Genomic DNA, 25,926 nt, shown 5'->3' with positions numbered 1-25,926 from the left:
ACAGCTAGCTGCTAGCTGCTAGCCAGGCTTTGCTAACACGTCCTGGGTTTCGAGCGTGTGAGTATAATTTAGCATTTCTGCAGCAAAAGAGGCAGATATTTCCCTCAGGAGGTGGCGGAGAACAAAAAGGAGATCAAATTGGATTTACGTTCATCTGGTAGGAAGATACATGATTACAAGTGAATGCTAATCTGTATCCGCTGGATGTGTAAGTAAGCCGCTGTTAGCCGCATCACAGATCGCTGCAACGCCCCGGAGTGACCGAAAAGTTTTATCATCTGCAACAATAAAAACACACGATTGTGATTACTTTTGATTAGATAACCATCTGCTGTCTCGACCGCCATCTTACTTCTATGTGACTGATTGTAAAACACATTGTCTTCACTAATGAGCGTTACTTCAGACTGACAAACTACGAAAAGTCCACAAAAAGGCAAATGTTATTCAAATCATGTTTATTTTTGAAGCAACGGCAAGCAAACATCACTCTTACTTTAAAAGTGGGCCACGATTTTTCAAAAGCCCAAATCAATTAAGCACATGTACGACTGATTTTCATCATGACAGAGTGTGACATGAGCATCAACGCTGATGGTTTATTTGTTAAATAAAAAAAAATTGCAATTGAACATTTATATTCGGGTGTGGGCGACTTGGTGAGTTGTTTTTATGTCAACAACATCCCCATAAAAACAAAGCTTGTGCATTCAGGGACGGAGTCGTCCTTAAAGTGCAAATGAGTAAACATTTCATTTCGACGATCAAAGGTAGTAATTTACTCTGCATGTCCACAACAGCACAGCACAGGCACACACTCTAATTATGCTCTCGTAGACATGCACGCACACACGTACGCACACAAACCAAGCATCCTGTTCATTAACATCCCTGTAGACACAAATAAACAGATTTTTTTTTCCTGAATAATAGCATGGAAAGAGAACAGACCACATTAACATCTGTAGGCAGGGCAAAATGTGGGCTCGTACAGCTGGGTTCACATGCGGCGAGTGTTTTTTTTTTTTTTTTTATCAAATGCCCCCCAAAACAATCTGAAATAAAGTGGAACAATAACGTACATGTAAACATGCTCTCTGTGGGATCTGATGTTGCGCTACAGTAAACAATCATGCCCATTTCTTTAAAAAAACAAAACAAAAAAAAAAAACAGTACAAAAGGATGAGAACTACACGTCTAAAAAAGGCAAAAAAGAAAGTGTTGCAGGTCTTTCATGCCACAACAAAGATTTATGTGCACGCTGCAGCACCACAGGATATAAAAGCTGAGCTGTGACACTGGGATTTCTGTGTACGCCTTTGAAAACACAGTGGGCATCCTCTTCTCGTTGCTTATGGTCTGATTCATAAATAGAAACATTCGTAAACCACCAGTGGACCAAATTATCTGGGGCTAGTCCCAATTTGCTGAGAAAAAAAATAGATCCCCTTCTCACCATCTGCGCCTGAAGGGGCCTAACGAGGCCTGATAGAGGCGGTAATCAGTTCATCAGCAGCTCCAACGCTGCGCATGTGTGTGTGTCGTCTGCATGTCTTGCATGTGTGTGTCAGGCCGAGGCTTTTCTCCGTACAGCTGCAGCATCAGTCTGCCTGATTAACTTGTGATAACTCATATTTTATTTCAAAAACAATTCCTAAATAAATGTGTGTCACAAAGGAAACAGCTGGAAGCATATTGAATGCGAAAATAATCTCACTGACTTTGAGTTCTGATACTAATAACTGACTTATTATAGCAAAAGAAATGTCGAGATTGAACCCATCTATTTCCGAAGTAGGACATTTAGTTACTTTGACTTATTCGGACTTTGCACAGAAACGGGGCAGTGGGGGCAAAGTCGTCGGAGAGGCCGAAGCAGCTGGGTAAACGTGCCCTGGGAATGTGAACTAGTAACGCTGCCCTTTTTTCCTCAGCCACTACCCTTAAGGTGCCCCCGTGCAAGGCACTTAAACCCCAGCTGCTCCGGTGGGGGAAAAAAATGGCAAGAAACGGGAAGTGTCAATGTGTGAGGGCACCAAAACTCCAGGAAAAACAAACCGCTGGAAAACAGCAAACATGTTCGCTTGAACTTCTCTGGGATAGAAAGACGGTTGCATCAATCAATCCATAAATAAAGTCTTCGAGTCTGTTCAACTGCACAGCTGCCTGCATCGCATTGTTTCAGTAGTCAGAGCATCCGGAGGGACACACAACACAGCTACTTATTTCAAAGTTATTTTCAGACACACGTGGGTCACTGTAAGCATCTGCCACAATGACACCTGCTAACACAGGAGGCTAAACTTAGGCTGGGGTGATACTGATGGATAGACGGGGCAGCCAGTTCTCAGAGAAAGCCGCTCCGGGGCGATCACCTCCCACAGAAGTGCACTGGCACATTTTTTGGCGTGTTTTCTTCTCTGAAGCCCCAGGCTCGAAGCTCCAGCCTGTCCTCCTCCTCCTCTTTCTCATCTTCCTCGACATCCCCCTCCTCGTATAGACTGGGCTCCTCCACAGAGGTCTCCATGTTTGGGTTGTAGCCGCTGAGTCCCTGCGCCTCCCTGTATTCATAAATAGTGGGGAGGCTGCTGCGCAAGCCGAAGCGGCGGCGCAGGGCCACGAGCAGCGGCTGAGGCACTGTGAAGATATCCACATTGTTGCCCATGTCGACCCAGGCCAGGCAGGGGAACTTCTTGGGATCCTTCACTGCGTCCGTCAGGTCCTTCAGGATCGCCAGTGTCAGGCGGTTGCCGTTGACGGCTAGTATGGTCAGTTTCGGCAGGCCGCCGAGGCAGGGCAGCAGCAGCCGCAAGCTCTCGTCCTGCAGCTCGGTGAAGCTCAGGTCCACGGCCGACACCGCGTCGCTGCTGCTCTGGAGGTAGAAGGCCACGCGGTGGACGTCTCGGCCCGACAGCGGGATGCCCGACAGGTTGACGACGTCACCGGACAGTTTCTTCTTCAGGGTGGTCTTCAGACTGTTTTAAAGAGAAGACAAAACAAACCTTGTTTACAAGTCAGATCACAGAATAGCCATGTGTGTTGGGACAAGCACCAGCAGTTAGCTTTCCAAAAGTGCGTAAAGACCAACGAGCTTTACTTCATCATACTGAGGTCATTGATCTAAAAGGCTTCGTAATGGGGTGCCACACTGTCCCACAAGTACGGGGGAACTGCACAGTATGCAAAAAAAGAAACAACATCCACCAATGGAGTACACAAAGTGCGGTGATCGATAATGTAAACACAAGAATTTACATTTAAATGTGTCTCGGTCTGAGTCCCTCGAGCTACAAATTCTGCCTCCTGGGCTGAATGTCACCCACTGAAAAGCACCAGCTGTTCTCAGTTACGCGTGTCACTTCTTTTCTGTAAAGCCATCTCTTAGCCAGCTCTCTAAGTCTGCTGGTGCAAAACAAACATCAAAGACAATAAATAAATAAATTAATGATTGGCAAACAGACCAAACGAGGCAAAAACAGAAAATTGTGCTCCTTCTGTCAGGCCCAATCAGAAACAAATATGTGACCTTGTTTTGAGATGGGACTGCAGTTGAAACCCTGGGACAAGTGACAAATGCATGTTTCTCTTTGGATTTGTACAAATCAGGTCACATGTGTCTGGAGCGCTGTGAGTGACACATGAATAAGCCTCTTGAGCTGATCGGCAAATTTGAAAAACAGGAGAGCTCCCCGATGTGATCCCCTTCTCTCACACTACAACCAGTCAGTCACCACATCAGTGTCAATTAAAAATGTTTAAACAGTAGAAATAACATGCATCATTCCTTTAAAGGCCTCGTGAAAATCAGAGACAGCTGAAAGCCTTGAAGGAACAATTTGGCATTTTGGGGAATATATTTACTCACTTTCTTGTTGAATAAGATTAGTGTTTTTCATTCTTAGTCCTTGGCCACCCTGCTCTGCATGTTTCAGATGTTTTCCCTTCCAACATGCTGTGAATACAAAGTCAATACTGCCTGTATCCATTTCAAATGAAAAGCCCTCAAGTGTTTCAGTAGACAGAATCACATAATTTCTTAAGAGGGCTTTTATTGTGTGGCAAGGTTCATGTATGTGCTTCTGCTGCCATATTTTTTGCAGTGCCTTTTTTCATTCATTATTTTGAGGTTTAAAGAGATATTCCGGCGTAAGTTTAATCCATGGTCTACACACCGTGACACCGAGTAAGACCCCCACCTCGAGAGATCAAGTTTGGAGACTGCTAGCTTACGTAGTTTTAGCAACTGCAGAAGCATGCTCGTTGTGGGGAAGCCCTGCGAGTCTATTACCGAGTGCAGTAGAGTTCCGCAGTGCAAGGATGAAAATGTATGATTACTACTCCATGGAAATGCAATCAAAGTTCATATGTGTCTTGCCAAACAGTTTATAACAGTTATTATCGAGAGCTGACGGGGAAAAGAACGGAACTGAGCATTTCTAACTGCACTCGGTAATCGACTCGTCAGGGCTTCCCCACAATGAGCAAGCTACTGCAGGAGAGTGGTGAGCTGTGTTTACTTTTCAATAGAAATCTGGCAAAGCTAACAGATATTGTGCTGGGACCCTATTTGTACTGTTTGTGAAGTTTGGTGCTGTTCTGAGCATTATTTGTGGCTGTTAGTGGCTTTTTGATGGCTGTTTCTTGCTGGAGGCATAGACTGCAGTGTATTGATTCATCTGGTCTTTTCTGAAATTGCTAAAACTACATAAGCTAGAGGTCGGAAAACTTGATCTCTCGAGGGGGGATCTTACTCACTGTCACGGTGTGTTGGACCATGGTAACCATTAAACTTACGCCGGAATAATAATAACTTAAGTTTAATTGAAATGGTACACATTATGTGTTGAGGTTGCCCTGATGGACAGTAATGCTGTTAAAGTCTCATTCATGGGCTCTAACTATGTTCCTCTTGTGCAACAGCTATCAGTTACATTTGGTATTTCAAGTCCATTCTGGTCTTAGCCTCTTAATAAACAGGTTTTAGATTATTTACGTTGGCCCAGCCAAGTTGGAACAAATGGAAAAATTAACTCACAACCAGGAAAATTGATTTGGAAAGACAACTTGGAAAGTCAGTATAAATGTATGGACATGACATCAGTCAGAAAAGTTATTCGTTAGCACCCTCACCCTGATGAATACAATACACCGTTCTTTGTAACATCAATGTTGTTTCCAAATTAAAACTTTAAAGCCCATGAACTCATTGAAGTTGGATGAATGACATTGCAACGAGGAAAATGAGACCATTTAAGGTGCATGCGAATGCACAGTTGCGCTTGTAGCAGCTTGTGGCCTCACTAGCTTCAAGCAGAAATAAGGAGCAGGCTGCACAAGTTAGTGTAGCTCACTCTGGAGCCTTTAAGGATTTCTCCTCACATACACCGTGGCACTTTCTAAGAACTGCAAACATACTTTGATGTGTAAAATCAGTGGAGTTCCCCTTAAGCAACGGTGAGCATCCGGCTAACTTAGCATTTATACGGGAAGCAAGAGGAAACGGCGAGCCTGGCTCCGTCCAAATGGAACAAAATTGGCCAACCAGCACCTCCACACTCACTAATGAACAGCCAGGACTGATTCCAGTGTTTACACTAAGCTAAGTTAGCTAGCGGCTGGCAGTAGCTTTATATTCATCACACACAAGTTAATTCTACCTTTCCTAAAAATGCCAAACTTGTGCTTTAACTTTTGTCAGAGTTTGATAAATATCTTCTTATACATTGCGCAGATCAGACAGGAGGATACAATCGTATGTGACGGGTGGACAAACACACTATAAGGGGACAAAAACAGGCGAGAAACAAGGGTGATAAAAGGCAAGTGACAGTCTGTTTCCACCTGTTGTCTTCTAGCTAGGGTGAATCCATCTCAAAAGAAAAATACTTTAAGTATCATACCTGTCTGGCTGGATCATTGCATCCCTCACTGCCTCTGATACTTTGAAACACAAATGTTCTCTCCATACCAGAATGTGTTTAAATATGCATAGGAGAGCTATAAGGCAGCTGCATGCATGTCATGGTGGCACTGGGGAGTTAAGACAGAGCCTGCTGCAGTGCATTAGAGTCCCTTTGTTTTTACTGGCACGTAGACTTGGAAGAAGTCGGAGGAAAGACATCTGCCAAACAAATGATAATGAGGTGGAAGCGTGGGAGACTTTGTTTAAAAAATCCGACAAGCAGGAGAAAATTGTTCTGTTTAACTGGCCTAAGGTTTATCCTCCCTTTGTCTTTGTCTTGTCTGCCTTTTTACTCGTCCCTCTCCCTCCTCAGGCACAGTGAGGATTATCCTCGCATCTCTCTCTGCTCTCTGGTCTGTCTGGGAGCGTTATAAATCAGAAGGCTGCGCTTTTTACATCTGTCACCCTCTCTGCTCGGTTAAGGGAAAGAATAAGATCTGTAGCACACCGGGGCTGTGATTCGAATGATTATTGATTCCCGGAGAAGGCTATAATTCATCTCTCCCTCCTTCATTTCCTCACTGTTGCTCATTGCCTCTCACTTTCTTGCTCCCTCTATTACTTGGCCTCTTTCTTTCGCTTCACTCCTATAATCCCACTCCCTCCATCTGGCTCTGAATTAGATCGGCTGAAGCACCTGTGTTCCTGCTTTCATTTTTCCCTCTGCAGTGCCTTACAGTATTCCTGCATTTATTAAATTTTCATCTCGCCACCTGAATACAAACTGATTCTTTATGGAGTAAAATGTCACCATCATTTCTTATGCGAAAACGCTGCTCGTATGTGCTCCCCTTTACTGTTTCTTATCCAGATATTGCAGCATATTGGTTGAGCATGGTACTGAATAAACACTTGTTACATTTAATGATTGTAAAATGGATATACTGTACAAGAAGTGACTGACGACACAGATTTGAATGATGCTTGTTGAAAAAGCGCAAAAACAGACAATATAAGGTTTAAATGTGGTTAATGAGAATGTTTGAAGACTATGGATGCTCCATCCTCTGACATCACGCTCAGGCGGGAAGCTAAAGTATCACACTGCTGTGTCACAGGTTGCAAGTCCGGCAAAACGTTTGAATGGTCAGCCGAAAAGACAACTGACTCTTGAGTGACACTGGTCAAAATTTCAAGATAAAACAACATATTTGGCTTTCATTTGACAGTGTAATCATTCAACCGCAGGTCTCAGACAGGTTTATCTATGCCACAAAGTGAAACACACTGGATTTAATCAAGCAATGATGTAAGCTATGAAGTGACTGAATGCTAACGTTAGCAAACTGGTTGTTGTGTGAGCATCATCCCGACATTCAAGCTTCCCACGTAAAATGGCTGCCATGTGAATACGAGTTTTCTGAACGTAACGTCTGGAAAAAGATTGCTGTGGGCAAGCAGAAAGTTTTTATTCAGCTGTGGGAACCACACATGAACGTCATAAAAAATTCAAATATATGCTTTACTTGAAAATATATGGTAAACAATGTAGGCAAATCGTGTGTGTGTATGTGGCCGTGTGTGTCTATATAACTTTTGTGTTGTCATTGTGTCTTGGTCACAATGTTATAACGTAAGAAATGACAATAAACATATTGTGGAGAAATAACATCCACAGGCTGCAAATAACGATTTTCTTAGTCCAATGGTTTAATCGTTCATTCCAGTGGTTCCCAACCTAGGGAGCCCTGAGGTGTTGCATCCGAGAGGCTGTGAGATGATTAATTGTTTCAGCGCTCAAATGTTATTGACTTTGACTGTAGCTCTGAAAATGCCAGGAAAAAGTCTGACTTCATCTGCAGCTTCTTGGCACGCTCGACCACATCTGTGACGTTGGAAGGCTTACCGTACCACTGTGCAGCTCCTGCACTTCACTGTAATGAAACTGATCATGAGCATCGACTTTGTTTCCTTGTATTTGTGCACAGGAGGGTATTCCTACCTCTGCTGGAGCCCTCTCCTCTCACCTGTGTGCCTTTGTTTGCGTGGGAAGAAACAAAGTCTGGCGGGAGCTGAGTGGGTTTTTGCGCAGGGAGACGATGGTGGGCTCTAATGTGGCTTTAATGAGGCAGAGTAAAGGCGACTTCATACTTCCTTCGAAAGCCGCTGCCTCCCAAGTCCATGGGTACAGTTCCACCCACAGGCTGCTTGGTTGGCTGGAGGCCCAGGGGCACAGCTAGCATTTTCTAAAGCCACAGTATACACTATAGTCCATCAGCATGAAATGATCGCAACATAAACAACAAAATGTCTCATCTCTCTCTTCCTCTGATGTGGCTGCCATGCTCGTAGGCAGTGGTGCACATCCTCTTGGACCAGCTCAGACGCGAACAACATCAAAGGACAGTCTACGCACATAAGCATGATCTGAAACAAGAGCGTCCCCTGCATCGGGACTCATTTAAAAGCAAACAAGTGAGGGAAACCCATTTATTGACATCCTCAGGAGCAACTGATACAACAGTGCGGGAATCTAATAAGAGCTGACTCTCATGTGTCAAACTATTGGCTGCTTATATTCGGGTGCAGGCGGACTGTCTAATTGCTTTTCATAGCATGTCTTTCCTCAGGGATGTTGTTAACTTTGACGCACTGAACGAGAGTCCTAGCTGTTTTATGGTTATGTAAGCCCTAGAGGTAGAGCCAAAACATCTGGGGTTTGTGATGATGAAATGGAGTACAGGCAAAGAAACCAAGCTTGCAGGAAAGGTCACAACAAAACAAGGGAATGCGTTTTTTTAATTGCTCATTCTTGAAACTGTGTTTTGAGAGACACAGTGCTGTAGAATCAGTGACTCAATCTATTTCAACTGCAGCGGATTTGGGTTCATGCTGGATAAGAAACCCACAGTGGCTTGATCTGTCTCGCAGGGTGCCAGTGTTGATACAGAGATTTAGTCAGACAGTCTCGGCTTCTCTTTGACTACTGTAACAACTGCATGGAAAACATATCATATCTGGCTGTTTCCATAGCATATTTGATATGAGGTTTCAAACATACAATTTGCACCTTTGATTTCTGATGATATGTGAACTACAGCCATTTGCACATATCAAATATTTCTATTTTATGTATGGTTTATGAAATATACATTAGTGTATGGAATATAGACCAGGTTTCCTTTTCTGTCAAAGATCTTAGAAAAGGTTTATAATTTACTGCTCACATGAGTCAATAGCACTTAGACTGCTCTACTTAGGGGAATCAATGATCTTCTCCCTGCTGCTGATGCTGGCACTTCTGCACTGATTTTACTTGACTTAAGATGAGTTTATGATACAGTAGCTCATAGTATTTTAGTTTGTAATCTCAGAGATTCTAAGCAGTATATCGTAGGCAGCTGTGCTGGTTTTAGATTCTTGCAGATGTTTCACCTCTCATCTAAGAGGCTTCTTTGGCTCTAACTGGACGGGAGTTGCAGGCTAAGTTGTTGCTAATCTCAGAGATGTTGTAGGACTTGCAGACACTGAAAACAGACCTTTGAACTGCGGCATTCCTCAAGGTTCTATCATTGGTCCCCTTCTATTTTGAGACTTGGCAGAATAATGCATAATCTTGATATTTCTTCACATTGCTAAGCGGATGACATGCAACTCTATGTATCTGGAAAATCAGACACTACCAGCAGTTTGATGGGTTTAAAGAACAGTACGACTGACATCCTCCATCTTAATTGAGAAACAATCCTGTTTCAATCCATTTCACCTGTTGTCGTTAACTTCATGCTGTTGAAAAAGCAGATAATTTTTAGCATTCCCTGAAATGCTTCAATCTTTTTTGCTGCAGCCAGAAGACAGGAACAAAAGAAATCACATTACATCCATTCCAGCCCACTACCATTGGCTTCCAATTCATTTTAAAAATACATTTTATAAATCAAATTCATAGACTTAAAGGGAACAGAATTACTAGCTGCTGCTAACTGTAGTTGCCAATGCAGTTAGCTCAGTTAGCTGTGCAGCCAGAGGTCCAGACTAGGAGATTGGAAATGTCAGTGTTCACTGGTTAACATGCTAACTTCTGTCGGCATTTCTGCATCACAATACACGGACGTCATAATGTGACAACCATTATATCTTGTTTTCAACTAAAATTCTTACATAATGCACCTTTACCCTGCACGCAACCGCCGATCCTGCAACACAAGTCTTCTAGGAGTCCCCTGATGCAAAACTACAGAAAACTTTACTCGTGCTGTCACAGCTGTATAATTGCTTTGCTTCACTTTTTTTCCATTGAAAGAAAAGTGATATACAAAATAAAGGTTAGACTTTCATAATTATGATTATCTTATTATTGTATTGTTCTATTGAGCTATACAGACGAGATGAAAGCCTCTCCATTAGGTCCTTGCAGGTCAATTGATTTTTGCATTCATTCATTTTGTAACCATGTCTGGTGCCACTCAGCATGAGGTCAGTCTCCACTCAGTCTTGTTGTTCCTTCTGATGTTACAAAAGTTAAGTGCTCATCATCTGAGTTAGTCTGCATCTTTCCTACTTCACCATTCTGCAAATCAATTTCCGCTTGAATGCAACCAAACACTCCTTCTACTCTTGACCTGAAAGAGATGGAGGGCTGGAGAAGTGAACATTTCAAAAAAGGGCTGAAAGGGTCGAGGTAACATGTTCAAACTCCCAGATTCAAATACAGTCACATCTTTACGAGGAGGATCGCACAATCCTTCAATGTGCTGCCACCAGGGTGAGAGTTAAAAGCAAATGGCAGGACAAACTTGTAATTTGTCCGCCCACATAAAGTACACGTTCCCCTTCATTTACTCTCATGAATCAGTAATACATTGAGAGACAGAGGGAGTTCTTAAGGTTATTTTTTTTTCTTGTGTGCATTTACTGTGGGATTTAATATAACAATGACTGTTATAAAACTGTCTGCTTCGGTCAAATAAATATATTTAACAGTTTGACCTCTTTCTTTTGCCAGAGCAGTCACTCTTTTCGGCAATGCTGTATAAACACAGAGCTTTCACTGGAGCGACTGGGGTTGCAGTTGGATGATGTGATCCACATTTTCAATATGACACACTTAATAAAGTTTCCATTTAGATCCCATGTTAATGCAATAAGTTAACCCGATGCGTCAGATGAACCATCTGGGAGGGCGCTGCAAGAAACAAAACGGGCAGCGATTCAAAAAGATACTTGGCAGGTGATTTGACGAACCGTCTGTCTGTCACCGTCTATCACAGGCTAACTTTAACCAATCAGACCAACTGCAGGGGAGCGCTACCACCAGCAGAGCATGGAGAGAAGAGTGAAAACATTTTTTATTTTTTTTTAACACAAAAAGCCTTCAGTGGCGTTCTTTGCACTGTCAATTAAAAACACTCTCCAGTTCTGACGCTAGCAGCAGCTATGCTACGCTCTCGAGGATCCACCATTGTTGCTGTCAAACAAACGATCCCTTCTCCCACTTTTCACATCTAAAACACAGACATAGCTGCCAGAAGTTCCTCGCAGGATGCTGAGCCACAAGCGCATTCCTTCTAGCCCGGCATAATGGATTTATGAATTCACAGGATCATATGTTTTTGTGAATTGACAAGTAGCCTAATTAGCTGACTAGCTTAAAATACAACGTATGCAATGCTCTTATTCACTCATTCTTTCCAAGAGTTGGATGAGATGATCATTCTCCTGCAAAATCCTGCAAGCCTGTATGAAATTTGAAGTATGAAAACACAATGATTCTTAGTTTGGGTTGATTGTACATTCCTGTGAAGGATCTACAATAACCTCATAACGCCAAAGGCACACATTTACATGCCTTATATTAACTGATACTTAAAAAGTTGCATTTTTAATCATCAATAATTCATTTACAACTTTTTAAATCAGGCCTTATTTGAAATTGTTACCAGTAAGGCTCTCACAGACAGCTTGATAGTAATTGGAATTAAAAATTTAATTTTTTCTCACTTAGTACTAGTATTTTTCTTGCTGGTGTGGTTGTAAATTCTCTGTAATGTATCCAACAGTATCTCAGCCAGGAGGACACACTCTGCAATACAAATTCAACTATATTTCCTGCTGAGCCTGCAGAGAGACACTTGACTCATTTCAGGGGAATGAAATAAAAGCACTTGAGAAACATTGGAGTTGGACGCCGTTCCACGGGCCCGTGGGATCGGTCAGATCAATGCTTGCTTCATCAATGCTTTGGTCTTGACCTGTTTACTCCTCGGATCGATCTAAGATGTTTTGCCTCCAGGCATCTGTATAATACATGGGCGGCAGTCGAGCTCAGCCGTGGGAGCGCCTACAAGGGTCTAATTTACAAACTCATCCTTGAAAAGTGAGCAGCTGGTAGAAGACTGCTCTTTTATTTCTGTTTTTACCCCCCTTGTTTTATCTGTATGTGCCTCCAGACGTGTGACCGTGGGCTACAGTGCCGAACATGTTCTCACCCACTTTGCTCAACTGAACTCCGTTTTAGCATCAAATATGTGACTCTTGTGCCTTGGGACAGTTTGGTCCATGTTAATGAGAATCCTTTAGAGTCACTCTGAGCACGAAATGTAGTTAAATCCGCCACACTGCGACTGTCACACTGATACTACGCTTCTGCAGAAAATGTGCTGGGAAACATGAAAGTAGTGAGCGCATGCACCATCCAGCGTCCTCCAGTTTCGCGAGGATAATGGCACATTTTCTGCGAGGGAAAAAATAGCCCCGGAGCTCATTTGGATTTGGATTAAATTTCAGTGAAACACTTAGCGAATGGGCTGATTAGGGCTTCCTCTATTGTGCGTCGTCAATGAGCAGTTTTGGGCTAAGCGCTGTTTTGACACCTCAGATCGCTGGCTTGTTTCTTGGAAAGGTTTGAATTTGTTAGAGGGAAAGTAGTAGTGTTGATGTAAACGCGGAGGGATAGGAACAGCACATGTGCCATTAGAAAAATAAAAATAATGGAAATCAAATCGCTAAAAAAAAAACAGCTGAGTCAAATCCTTGAAGCTGTAGCACCATTAATCTTGTCAGGCTTGTGTGCAGGTGTGAAGGTGGAGCTTTAACTAGCACAGAAAAAGAACACGAAAGGACACAGGACTGCTGGCTGCACCAACTCTTAGATACAACTCTCATGGGCTGGTGACATTTCTTCTCAGTGTGAAACATTCAAACAAGTGAAGAGAAGAGAAGAAGAAAAAACAAAAATGTCCTTATTTCTCTCTCAAGCTTAGTTTTCACCAAAAATAACACCTACATGGATGCAACATGGATTACCTCAAATAATGACTTCCGACCAAAGATAAAAGCGTATTTGTGCCGTGCCAGTGATTATAAAACCTCTTGGTACAGAATGTACCATAATGCACCTCTGCAGCGTGTAAAATGCAAAATGTAATCTTCGGCTGAGCTATAAATTCACCCCTGATTTGATTCAATGTGACAAACTAGACGCTCAGGAGAAAGGGATACTGCGACAGAACACATAGAAAACAGTATGCATTACATAACTGTATATCATAGAGGAGTGCGCCTGTGTCTGCCGTACTATGTCAAGGCACGGTTATGAAAGCGGCATTAAAATGCAGGGCTCCGAACGCAGACCGAGGGGCTTCATCGTCGGGAGCGATCCGTATCAGCCTCAAAAGGAACGACAGCCACAGATCATCAGAAGCGCAACCATCATTGTTTCTGTTATTCTCGGGCAGCTGCAGCCTTATCGCAGATTAACAGTTAAAATCCAATCGATGAGAGGTTAACAGAGGTTCAATCCTCGGATAGAAACCGAGGAAGCCTTTCAGTGCTGTTATTTAGCGGCTAGGCTCAATCTGAAACATTTCTGTCGGGTTAAAAAACACCTGCGGCCTCGTGTTTGCCGATCAACACGTTTAATCTTTCTAATTATTTCATTACGGCCCCCCCTGTGCCCCGAAGATTAGAGGGATGGATACTGTGTGTCTCTTCTTCCTCCCCCTCATCCTCCAGCATCTCGGTCTACCGCGGGAAGCCCTCAATTATTCATGCGCGAGGATGGTGGCTGGATCTTTAAGTCTCTATTAAAAGTGGAGGTCAAACAGAAAGCCGATTGAGCAGACTGAGTGCAACATGCAGTCAAGTGGGACACTCCATCTCAGCCATGAGCGTGAGGATGCGAAACCTTCCACAAACCAGACATCTGCTATTGTGCAGTCAAAGCCACAAAATCACATATTTCCCACATATTCCTTCCCTCCGTGTTGTCAGATTTTTGCCCTCGCCTGAGGAGGGTCGGGCAGTCAGAGGTCAGGCCTGCTGAGTCGGAGGCTGTTCGGCCTTCCACTGCACACCTCAGGGGGCTGACTTGGCTTCAAAAAATAGGTCATGCACTTGTTAGAGGCAGATGACACATGGCTCGGTGTACAGATGCCCCATGTACAGTAAATGCATTAAGGGAGACTTATCGAGTTAATATTTTCTTGACACGGAGCAGCAGCCGTGCGACAAGAGACCAGACGTAATCAGATTATAGGTGACAGGTTATTATTACGACGGGGGCATCGCCTCAGGGCGAGAACACCCTGAACTGCAGGAAGCACCTCGAGCCACAGGAAAGAAACCGATCCAGGGCGACACATTATCGGGTTAGAAAGCCACCAAAACAGGGAGTGTTTTTGATCCTATGACGCAGGAGTAGTAAACAAATAACACTAGCAGTAAGTCAATACAACTAATCGGATAACGTTAACCTACTGCTTTGTCTCAATACAACGATTTTGGTGTGTTTAGCGTTCAGACTGGTCGGAGCAAAGTCAGTGTTTATTAGAGGTGGGACAAAATATCACAGCACTATGTATCACTTCTCCTTGTGATGTGATATCATCATATCACCAAAATAACAGTATTTTTTAAATGAAAACAGACTTATTTTGTATCAGTTTTTTCCATCTCAGTTCATGTTCAAATTCTGTGAAACTGACAGCACAATGGAGTATTTAAATCCACACAGATATCGTGATGAATCGTTAGTTTGTCTTGCAATGTATTGATTAATCGCAGAACTGCTGCATTGTGATACTATCCTTAGGCTGATGGAAACACCAAAATATTCCACATATTAAACAAATGTACAAAGTTATTATAGTTAATCCTAAAGTGTATCTAAATGTCTGCGCCTAATAAACCCATAGATGTTGAGACATTTCACTCTAGAGGTGAAATCAGGGGAACAGAACTGTCAGATACATGGACCTGGAACCACTGAACAGTTCTCTCTAGCATAATCAAAACAGATTTCCTTTCTCTCATTTATTCACTATGTAGGCCAACTTAGACTTAGTTCCTCATTGTTCATATTTGTATGATATTGTGATCAGCATCCCTCTACTAGAGTGTGCCAGCTTTTTTTTTTTTTTTTTTTTTTTTGACTAAAGGCCAAAACAAAGAAAAACAAAAGATGTTAAATCACAACAATAAAGACCTGGCCCTGAATGAAGCTTGGTTTATAATTATAGGTCGGCATCATGAACAACAGTGAGCGCTGAAAAAGCTGGAAGGTGTTAACAGCATTGCTGTGGCCCAGGAAGGATCGTGTAAGGGAGAAGGGGCTCAGAATAACAGCAAGAGGGAGAAAGAGAGGTAGAGGGGATTTCTTTAAAGATTAGAGCAAATTAGTCTGAGCAGAGCACAGAGAAACTGGAGAGCGAGTCCCAGTGAGCACTTCTCTGGTGATTAGCCGGTGAAAAGAAGTCGAGGAATCTGGAACGCAGACATCGAAATGCAGTTGACAAAATTGGCCATAAGCATCCAGGCTATAACACGATGTCTAAGAAACTTTCGCTGCTCAACCAAACAAACTTAGAGCCGAGATGCCTCGGCGGCTTTTCACCGGCTAATGCTTTCCTGGGTATGATTCAGAAGTGAGAGGATGACGTGATGTGCCACTTGAGGAAATTAGTTCTTTTTTAGCCTACGAGCAAAAAGGGGATTATCTTGTTGAAGTGGGAAGGACATTCCAACTCTGGCGAGAGACAAATTCGTAAGCGTGATGATGCAAGTCACAGGTCGGCGTGCAGGACGGGGCCTGTAGGTGGTAAGTTGTGGCTACTTTAGTCAGCCTCATGGAGTCTGACAGAGAAAAACCGCCGCAGGCAGCTGAGGATGACTTGATGAAGGAGTATTGTTGAGGTTGAGGACAATTTAGACAGCAAAGGTTTGGACCAGCCACGGGGGCTGAAGTGCGTATTTTGAGAGCGAGGAGGGTGTTAGGATAGCTGAGACAGGAGATGATGCAACCCATTTTACATTTTGGATGCAGGAATGTGAAAATAAACACGTAAACAACATTTTCCCTGGGCTTTTAAATGTGTTTCATAACCGTACAGTGGCGAGACAAACACAAATAGTGTAGTGTCCAAATTGTGGTTATCGTCACCGACACCATAAAGATGGCAGAGACAATGTTTTACCGTGTTTACTTGTGGCGGACCCTGCCACCTTTCTAGCTTCAGTGTTCTGGAAGCCGTATTTTCCTCTGAGAACAGCTTGTTTATTCAGTTATGGAAAAATATACATATAAATCTGAGTTTGTATTATCACCTCATTAATATTGTAATTATTAAAGTTATGAGTTTGAGGTCTTCTCCAAAACTACATAGCAAAAATTCAGCGCCCGCACATGTCATGAGCAGGGAAATTAGCTGTAGAAACCCCAATTTTTTTTTTTTTTTTTTTGCATCAGGCCGTAAACATGTTTATCTCCGCTGTACAGCTGGGCTTTTTAACATGGGCTCTTATGAGGATTGACCCGTTTCGGAGCCAGCCTCAAGTGGTTGCTGCTGGTTTTTGAATGCAAACCTGCAGGTTTTGGCTGCAGCTGCGTCATAAACCCTGGGCAACATTGTCTGGTTTCACATCTGGATTATTGAGGCCTCTGTCAGAATAGCTCGTACATCGCGTTGCCTGATAGCCAACATGTTTGCAGCGGCTTCGAACGGGCACAAAAAGGCCTGTTGTCAAAGAGAGGGGCGAGACATCTCGTGGTGTTGCACTCAGCCGTGCACATAAAAGGGATTGTAAGAGGAATGTTAAGCAGCACGATTTCACACATTTTTTTTTTTGTGTTGACAATTGCAGTCCGGTCGTCCTTTGTTGAAGCGTTTGACTGTGGCCATTTCCGTGTGATGGGTTTCTTGCCAGCAGCCATGTGGGGTGATGATGCCGTTTGACAGTCCAACAAGCACGTTTGAAGCGTACGGATGGTTTGAGCAGTGCAAGGAAGGGTCAGTGTACCACTGTCACTGCTGATAAAAAGGAAAAGTAGAAAGCAATAGACTGAGTTCAAGGGGTGGTCTGATGAAAAATCAAGCTGGAGTTCAAAACAAGCGAACAGCTACAGTAGGGTCAGGACCAGTCGTTTCGAACTTCATGAATTACAACTTATGAAACATGTTCACAATGTTAAGTGCAACCAGATGTTGATATTTACAGTGAAATAAGCACAGCACTGCGCCACATGGTTACGGACTGTTATCCGGATGAAGTATTTGTTATTTCTTCATTCTAAATTCTTATAAACAGAGATTCACAGATATTTATGCAGAGTTCTGTGGAAGTCACGACCAGGAGAAAAGCTGGCGACATACTGTTTGTTCAGTTACTGTCAAGCTTTATATGAGGATAAATAAAAGCAACGGGCTGAGTTCAGCGCAGCCTTCGCGGTGTGAGTTGTGGGAGGAAAAGGCACTTTAGCCTGCACAGTGTGAGGTCGGGGTCAAATAACAGGCTTTAGGCAGCTCACCCACAGCTGATTACACCTGCCCAAGCAGCTGTCATCGCCACGACTCCTTTCACTCTTATCGTCAGTCGGCACAACCTGCACGCCTGTTTTTTATTAGAACTTAAATCCGCTCAGTACTTCTGCTGAACAGGATATTCTATGGTTGCTTAAATATAGCAGAAAAAAGCTAAATGCATTTTATAAACACACCTAAGTAACTAGGCAAATGGTTCTATTTATGTGTTAATTTTTTTTATTCTTATGATTGTTATGAGTTTTGCTAGATCATTAATAATGTGTCTGTGTGTTTCAGTAGTGGATGAAACTCCAACAACTCTCCATACCCAGATGTCCACCAGATCCATTTAACATATTTAGTCCAAAACACAAAATCAGATGATTACATTTGTGAAAAAAATGGTAAACAGATGTGAATCGTCGACTGACAGCTCATTTGAGCAGACAGGAGCTCACCCCCAACTAGAGGTCGTGTAGACAAGTTACACACTTTCTCTTCCTTTTCTTATCTCCTGAGCCACTTACACGCCAGCCTCTGGATGATTGATGCACCATGTAGCCACTAAGATGACTATTTTATACGCATAAAGCTAGTGTAGCTAAGAAAATAAAGAACTATGGTGAGTTTCTGTCCCTGTTACTCTCAGGCGGGGGTACTCTGAGGTCGTACAATCGCATTTTTCTTGCCAGGCGCCTGGAAAACAAGTGTTAAGTGTCCATTTTCAGTGATATTGTTATCTAATTTTAACTTGATGATGTGGACCCATTTGTGTTTTACAGCTCATAGGGGCAGTTACAGGTCATATCCAAGCTTATTTTTGCATGTAGGAGACAAAAATATATAAATAATAGATTAAGAAAAGTTCATTTAAGAGTTAATTTCCAACTCGTCGAATAATGACACTTTGGGATTGTAGGACATGTCGGCTAGACAAAAAAAAAAAAATCAAAAAAGCACCTTTGATGGCAGAAGAACTTCTCAACGCTTGGAGAAAAATCAGCTTATAACCTTTTAAAAGAACCCCAAACCACGGCTGAACTCCAAATGGTTCAACAAAGTTCTGCATTTACTTTGGGCTAGACTTGGCTAGGCATTTCGGATATTTTCACATACATTTCGAGAAATGAGAAGGGGTTAACAATGGAAACAAGAACTCAATCGTCTTCTTAAATGTACCATAGATGTCTGTAATAGCTGCTGTAAGAGCCTCGCATCAATTACTTCCTCGCAGTAAAGACAAGCACTGAGAAAGCATCTGCAACCCGAGTCCAATCTCTCTGGAAATGTGCTGGAAGGGCAATTTCAGCGCAATAAAAGATATGAGTTTGATTAATCTGAAATTCAATACCAATTACAATAACATTAAAAACTCCTCCGGGGACCCGACAGCACTGTACTTCTCAGAAACCTGGCACATGCGGCAGAAAAATGAAATTTGCTTGACAGTATATAAAGTGTGACACACAGTAAGAGAGTTATAAAAGCGAAGCAGGCCAGGAGTGATAATGCTTGAATCATGACTTATGTGCAACCAAGGGCATATGTTTCATTTACAAAGAATCTAATTCAGGTCATGGTCTCATTGCAGTTTTTTAGATTGACCAAGCGTCACTTGAAGAAAATAAAAGTGTACGAATGCAGCGTCGGTTCTACGGGATAGCTAATGCTTTTTTACAAAGATCAAATTCACAATCGATTCCGAGCGCGGCTGGTTAGAAAGAGGGGAAATGCATGACTGTCTAATCAGCAACCTTGCAGTGATTCCGCCTCCTCCTCCCCCCCAACCTTTTTTTTTTTTTCCTCTCCGTCTGACAGAGCGTTTCCCCCAGAGCCTCGGCTCAAACTGCAGAACCTTTCTGTGTGGCAACTGTTGAACAAAATGGACTCTCACATGCAGGAGAGAAAAAAAAAATCCCACAGGAAAAGAGAAGAGAGGGGAGGGAGAAAAAAAAAAAATCAATGCGAGGAAGGGATTTTAAAATAGGAAGAAATCGGAGAAAGGTGATGGGGAGAGGAGACGGACCGACAGGGAGAGGGAAATGGAGGAAGAGAGGATTGAGCTAATGAACAGATCAATAACAGGAGGAAAAAAAAGCATTTGAAGGCATGTAAACAGCGTCCTAATGCTTCATTTGATCCAAAGGCGCTCGTTTCTTTTTTCTGTTGCCGGTTTGAGCCCCACAGTGAGCACTGCTGTCTGGGTGGGTTGCGAGCGAGAGAGACGGAGCTTGCTAATGAGCACACTGGGAGAGTCTGCCTTGTTGTTCTGTTGAGTGCTATTTTGAAAAATATTGCAACCAAGAGACCGGGGCGGGAAGTTAACTCAAGCTGTCAGAAAAAATCTTTCAATCTGGGTTAATTGCTCAGGGAGAGGGAGCCTCGTGATCATCATTAGAGATGGTTTTTTTTTTTTTTGTTTGTTTCATAACGTCTCCACAAATGTACCTGTTACTTAATTTGAGATGGAAGGGATTTTTATTTCTTCACGCACTTTTTGTATTTCACTCAGAAGATCAGTATCAGTATCTGCATACGGATGATCTTCGCCTCAGTGAAGATGTTTTGCGGCAGTTCAGATCTGGCTCCGACTGTCCAGGTCACCTTCATTTCTGCTGGGGTTCTGTTTTCATAGCCTCCAGATCAGTCACGGAGTAATCATTACCTCTGTGGCCAACAATAACACTCCAGGTTGTTAAAATCACGCTTGTTGTAGCTGGTGTGAGGCTGTTTTTGTCACAGCAGTAACAGGAATAAGCTGTTTGTTTTGTTTTGTTTTTACTGCTGGGTGTTAAAATCAATGGATCACTGTTGGAAGACATCAGAGGTTGGTGATTCAAACCTGACAAAAATTTGGATCTAGAGTATAAAGCTACGATGAATTATTGATGAATCTACAAAATGTTTGGCAAATGTTTGACATCTTTACTTGATGTGCTAAGAAACAAACATTAAATATCAGCAACATTTGTAAAATAGAGAAAAGTAAAGTTTACACATGTGTTTAAAGAGATTCCTTATAACAATTTGCAGCAATTTCAATGTATTAATCACTCTATTTTATCAATCATGCAGGGAGAAGAACAAAAAGCAATGGTAGCTAACATTAGTTTAGAAAAATGGAGTCTGCTAACACGAAGTAATGATCGGCTTCCAGCACAGCGCAGATGCTCAACAGAGCCCCTTTAAAACAAAAGTAGAAATAAACTAAAATCTATTAAATGCATGAAATGCATGAAAACATTTTCTTTCAGCAGGACTTGAGGGTGTATCTGGATTTTTTTAATAAACAAGTTCAGGTGTGGCTGAATTTGGCTGAGACCAATAATATGTTGATAATGGGTAAAAATTATTTGTATTTTCAGGATATTCTCACTGAAATCTGCTTCTTTTTTTCCAGAATAAAATACCCGCCTGTGTGTGCAGACACTGAAGAATACTGAATACTATGAAGTGAAGCAGGGATGCTCTCATCAAACCCCATGAAACAATCGTAAACTTAAGCTGATGTTTTTCCAGTAATATAAGTGGATCGTAACTGGATTCATCCCCAATAGCGTAAACTACGTGTGAGTTAATGAGCAGACCTCTGACACAAATCGGAGCTGGCGCATTGATCGTAGAGTGGTTGTGTTCGACAGGTGGACCATCAGATCCATGTGTTGTGCTATCCACACGCTCCTACTGTCCATGAACATCCCTCTGCTGAAACAGTACACCCAAATGTCTGCATGTAATGGATATTCCGCCGCTCTGTGCCAGTGTAGCGGTGGCGAGACTCTCCATTATAACCACTCACACATAAGGATATTCTGTCAAACAGATGTTCAATACTCTGTATGCTTGTCAGTGTCTTCTATTCAACCTCAGAGGACATTTGAGAGGAGTCGTGATGCTAAAAGTGTCACGATCGAACAATTATGAAAGAATGACTGGTGAAGTTTTATGAGTCACTATTCAAAATTCCAGTTTTCAAACTCAATTTTAATTGTGGCCATAAATCCAGGGAATCCTCCAGAAAGTGTGTTATAGTCCCAGAAAGTAATAATATTAACCTGCAGCCCTAATTAACACTCTATCACGGATGTAACCTTGAGAGTCTGCAGGAAAACCTTGGCAGAGGACTTCTCCCAAACCAACTTTAAGTCAGACCGGTATATCGGAGAGGCTGTGGGAGGATGTGTTCGCCATGGCAGTATCAGACAGGAAACACTCACCAGGCCTGAGACTTCCTCCTGGGCACGCTCTGTCTCGTCCACTTTGAGTGAGGGGTCAGGTGGTAAATCAGCTGGCGGCAGATCTTGTTGGTGGACTTGAACGTGTCGGTCTCCTGCAGCAAACACAGAGGACGAACGATGGACAACAACTATAAATATACAGAAAGTACAGAAATCAACAGAAATTCATTCAATTCAATTCATCAATAACACTGATTGTATGGATATTGAGAATGTTATTCTCTTCTGCCTTTTTGTTAGAATTCTTAAAAAAAGCTAATAATCCAAAGGTGGCCTGCTTGTATCTTTTCCAGGCAGGGAAAACCCTGCGTTTGAGGATCAAAACAACACTGGGAACAAAACAAACTTTCTAATGTGAAAAAGACAAGGAGCTGTTTTCAGAAGGTTAGATGCGCACGAGGGAAATGTCATTCGCGATCGCTGGATGCTCTGATCCCGTCAAACTACAGATGTGCTGATTTCCACACAGTCACAAAGTGTTTTCTTTTCTCTTCCTTTGAACACAGCTGCATCACACAGTTTCTACATGGACACATTAATTTACTCTGCCTCCCTCATGCTCCTCGTCTCTCCTCCCTCCCCCCTCCCCCCCTCTTCCTCGCCTTCTCTTTTCTCTCTTCCTCCTCCGTCAAAGACTTTAAATGGAATGGGCTGTGCTGAGCAGGCTAAATCTAATTAATGGTACAACACGACAACAAGAGAGAGGCAATGTGGCGAGAGAGAGGGAGAGAGGAAAAAAAAAAGAAGACAGGGGGCAATTTACCTTAAGGCGATTAACCATTCCCGCTGCCACTTCTTTTCTTGGGCGACAAACAAACATGCCTCATACTTTCAAAACATCCTGTGCTGCTGCTTCAGCCGCCCGGATGAGTGAGCACGACGTCGGAGGGGCGCATACTGATTCGCAACGTGAATGTATTCTTAGAAAAATGTGAATCCGTGGTCTGGAAGAATCACTAGTGTTGATAATTGTGCACGGCCGTGACCCTCCTCTAAGAATCCCAAGACATTAATCATGCATCCAAACACAACATACATTTAATCAGCTGTCTGTAACGGGCGACAGTGAGCTTCAAAACATGTGCAAGTTACTTATCTCTTTGGCTCTAATGTGTCCTTGAATATGTAATGTAAATAAATCACAGAGTGGTTGAGAACACTGGCCACTGAGGCAGCTGCCGGGCCTTATTCCAGCACACTGCCTCTCTACATCCTCGTCACGTCTGACACAGTATCCTGCCACGGGTCGCCAGCCAGTCAGGAGAACATTGCTGCCAGCTCCTCACTCTCCTTTCCTGCCTCCTGGGCTTTCCTCACCAAAGTAAACAGCGATAAGATTAGACTTTTCTTACAGGTGATTATCATCTGGACTGGCTAAGTAAAAAAAAACAAAAAACAAAAAAAAAACAGACCACAGTCGTTTTATCTTGAGGCAACCCATCCCCTTCCAACAGGCGATAACTGCAGACTTTAGATAGCTGTAATGGCTGCCGGGTCTGTGCTTTACAGCCACTCTGAGCAACCTCTGTAGTGTCTTCTTCACACCCATACCCCGGGTTTGAGATGTAATTTGAATTTTAATGTCTCTGATTTGTATGCCACGCTACGAGCAGATGAGCTGGCAGCCAGTCTGGATAAATCATGATGTAAATCTTGAAGGATTCGTCCAATATTTTATTGATCACATAAATCTGGATGTAATTCGTGTGCATAATTGACAAGGTTGTCTCAATGATGAGGGATCAACATTACGAGCATTTAGTTCAGCCACTGATTGTGTAGGCCTTTCATTCTGCTGTGTTTACAATATGTTACTGATATGAACCAACCTCCTTTAACATCTATAAATAATCTACATTAAATCATCTGATGTTTAAGACGTGTCAATCAGTGTGAGAGTGGCAGCAGATTATAATCCTGTGTTTTTGAATGCTGGGGTTGTTCTAACCCTTTGTATTTAAACTAATATCTTCAGGGCCTGTATGCTTTATTTGGTTTCTGAGCAGGGCTGAATCTTATGTTTTACTTTGCAAAAATCCAGGGCTAATAGTATCTATTTGAAAAGTCCTCCTGATTTAGAAACATCCTCCACAAAACAAGTCAAATTAAATGATCAAAGTCATTGTTTGCCCATATTCTCTCTGCCTTCCAAAATAAAAATGTAAAAAGTTAATGTTAGGCTACAAACAAACTACATCACCTTTTTAAAAGACACACAAATTTTGTGCAAATGGAAGTTTTCTTTTTGATGTAACTAACTTTACAATATGGTCACAAAAGAAAGGCTGAAAAAATCTATACATCTCAGATGAGGACAAAATAATCCTCCTGCTCTCCTACCTTACTTTCAACCCTTCAAAAACTACAAAATCGTCCACCTTGTCTGACTCCCTTTACCCCTTCATACATTTCATACAGTTCCTTACAAACAGTGAAAGGTGGGACACAACAGACTTCACAGCAGTCCCGCAGCACCAGCTTCTCCCGTTTGATCCCACCTGCCACCTGTCAGAGCCCTCAAAGTGCTCTCATTGTTAGTGCCAAGGCCACACTGCCCCACAACCCTCGGTGCCATTGACCGTGGCCAGCGGCCCCGCTGACCTCAGCAGGATGACCGCTGGGCACCAAGCCCACGCTTCCCACTATTACGCAACCGAGGTAGATTACCCCTGCAGGAATGCCACTGTGCTGAAAGAGCGCAGGAGCAGCAGGGAGGACGGACCACATGGTCCCGCTGCAGAGTTGCACCCTGACACAGTGCCACCCATCGGTCGTACCATTCATCCCTGACCTCTCTAACAAGCAGGTGTCCCCTTTCCAGCTGGGACTGAGGGTTGGTTCTCATTTATTGCTCCACATTGTCCACTGATAGGAGCTTTTCCACATGTAAAATACACTATACAAGAAACTTTCCAGAATGTGCAAAATATATGTGATTGTTTAAAAAAATAGTGAAATAAGTTTAAAGTGTTTCTGTTGCAATGGCTTCTGTTGACAAAAAGTAGTAAATCCTATTTCTTGGATGCAATTTTGCAGTTTTTCTAAAATGCAACACACAGTATCAACATTTTCAACTAAAGCAGTGCCCACACAGATTATCTGTTAATGTGAGAGGTTCACAGGTCCGGTCTTAAGCCTCTTGCACTGCCCAAGACTAGTCGCGGCCAACCCGATGATATTGATGATGTTTTATATATGCGATTTAGAATCAAGATGATTACATCAGTACTTTCAGAGCCATGGAGTTAGAGCAATGAAGCACGATCCCTGCTGTTCCATACGGCTGTGTTGGTTGTTTATTCAAAATGAATACTGGATAAGTCGTGTGTCCAAATTGCACCACATTCAACACTGCACTTCTGTAGATCCTGAGCACCACACCTACCATGTGTGAAGTTGATCGGATGAACGGTTCTTAAAATGTGTGAGTAACAAACAGACAGACAAGCAGAGATTTACCACTGCCATTTAGATAAGAACATACATGTCACTATGACCGTGCAAAAAATTGTTTTGCACATACAGTAAGCTCCTGTAACACACTGTGAAACACTTTTTTATTCTCTATACCAAACAAGCTATCATGAGTTACTTAGAGAGCATTAGAGTTACTTTGGTTTCAGAGTGAGCCTGTTTCCAGTCTTTGTAATAAGCTAGGCTAACCGGCTGCGGACTGCAGGTTTATATTCATCGTAAAGGCGATAAATGAGATGAGAAGCTGTGTAAAACTTTTCATCCAAGTTGGCATTCCCCATCGTACTAAACTATTTCTTTAATTAGTCTGCAATGACCCTCACAGCTTTAGAATTATGCTCTACAATGGCAAGATTAATGTTATAATGTGCTGAGCCAATCCCCTTTCCCCTGTAAAACATGAGCCAGTCAGAACCTCTGCATCGGATGCAGGAATTCTTACATAATAAAAGTTAATATGTCACCTGATACTGAACACATTTTAAAGACACCTTAAAGTGCATAAGTGATCCA

General features: G+C 42.6%; 1 protein-coding gene across 5 annotated transcripts in view; it reads right to left on the bottom strand.

The window, feature by feature from the left end:
- Window positions 1-1,016: 1,016 nt before the first annotated feature.
- Window positions 1,017-25,926, bottom strand: part of lrrc75bb (leucine rich repeat containing 75Bb) — a 40,225-nt gene continuing 15,315 nt past the window's right edge. For all 5 annotated transcript variants that reach the window (XM_037116622.1, XM_037116623.1, XM_037116625.1 and 2 more), the window contains 2 exons: window positions 21,919-22,031; window positions 1,017-2,976 (listed from right to left, as the gene is read on the bottom strand). In XM_037116622.1, the coding sequence (XP_036972517.1) occupies window positions 2,373-2,976; window positions 21,919-22,031 (717 nt within the window). In that variant the 3' untranslated portion in view covers window positions 1,017-2,372. The remainder of the gene's footprint in view (window positions 2,977-21,918; window positions 22,032-25,926) is intronic.

Source organism: Acanthopagrus latus, chromosome 12 (assembly GCF_904848185.1).
Source record: "Acanthopagrus latus isolate v.2019 chromosome 12, fAcaLat1.1, whole genome shotgun sequence".
Classification (NCBI taxonomy): Eukaryota; Metazoa; Chordata; class Actinopteri; order Spariformes; family Sparidae; genus Acanthopagrus; species Acanthopagrus latus.
The sequence above is the reverse complement of the archived record's forward strand: the minus strand, read 5'-3'. Positions and strand labels throughout refer to the sequence as shown.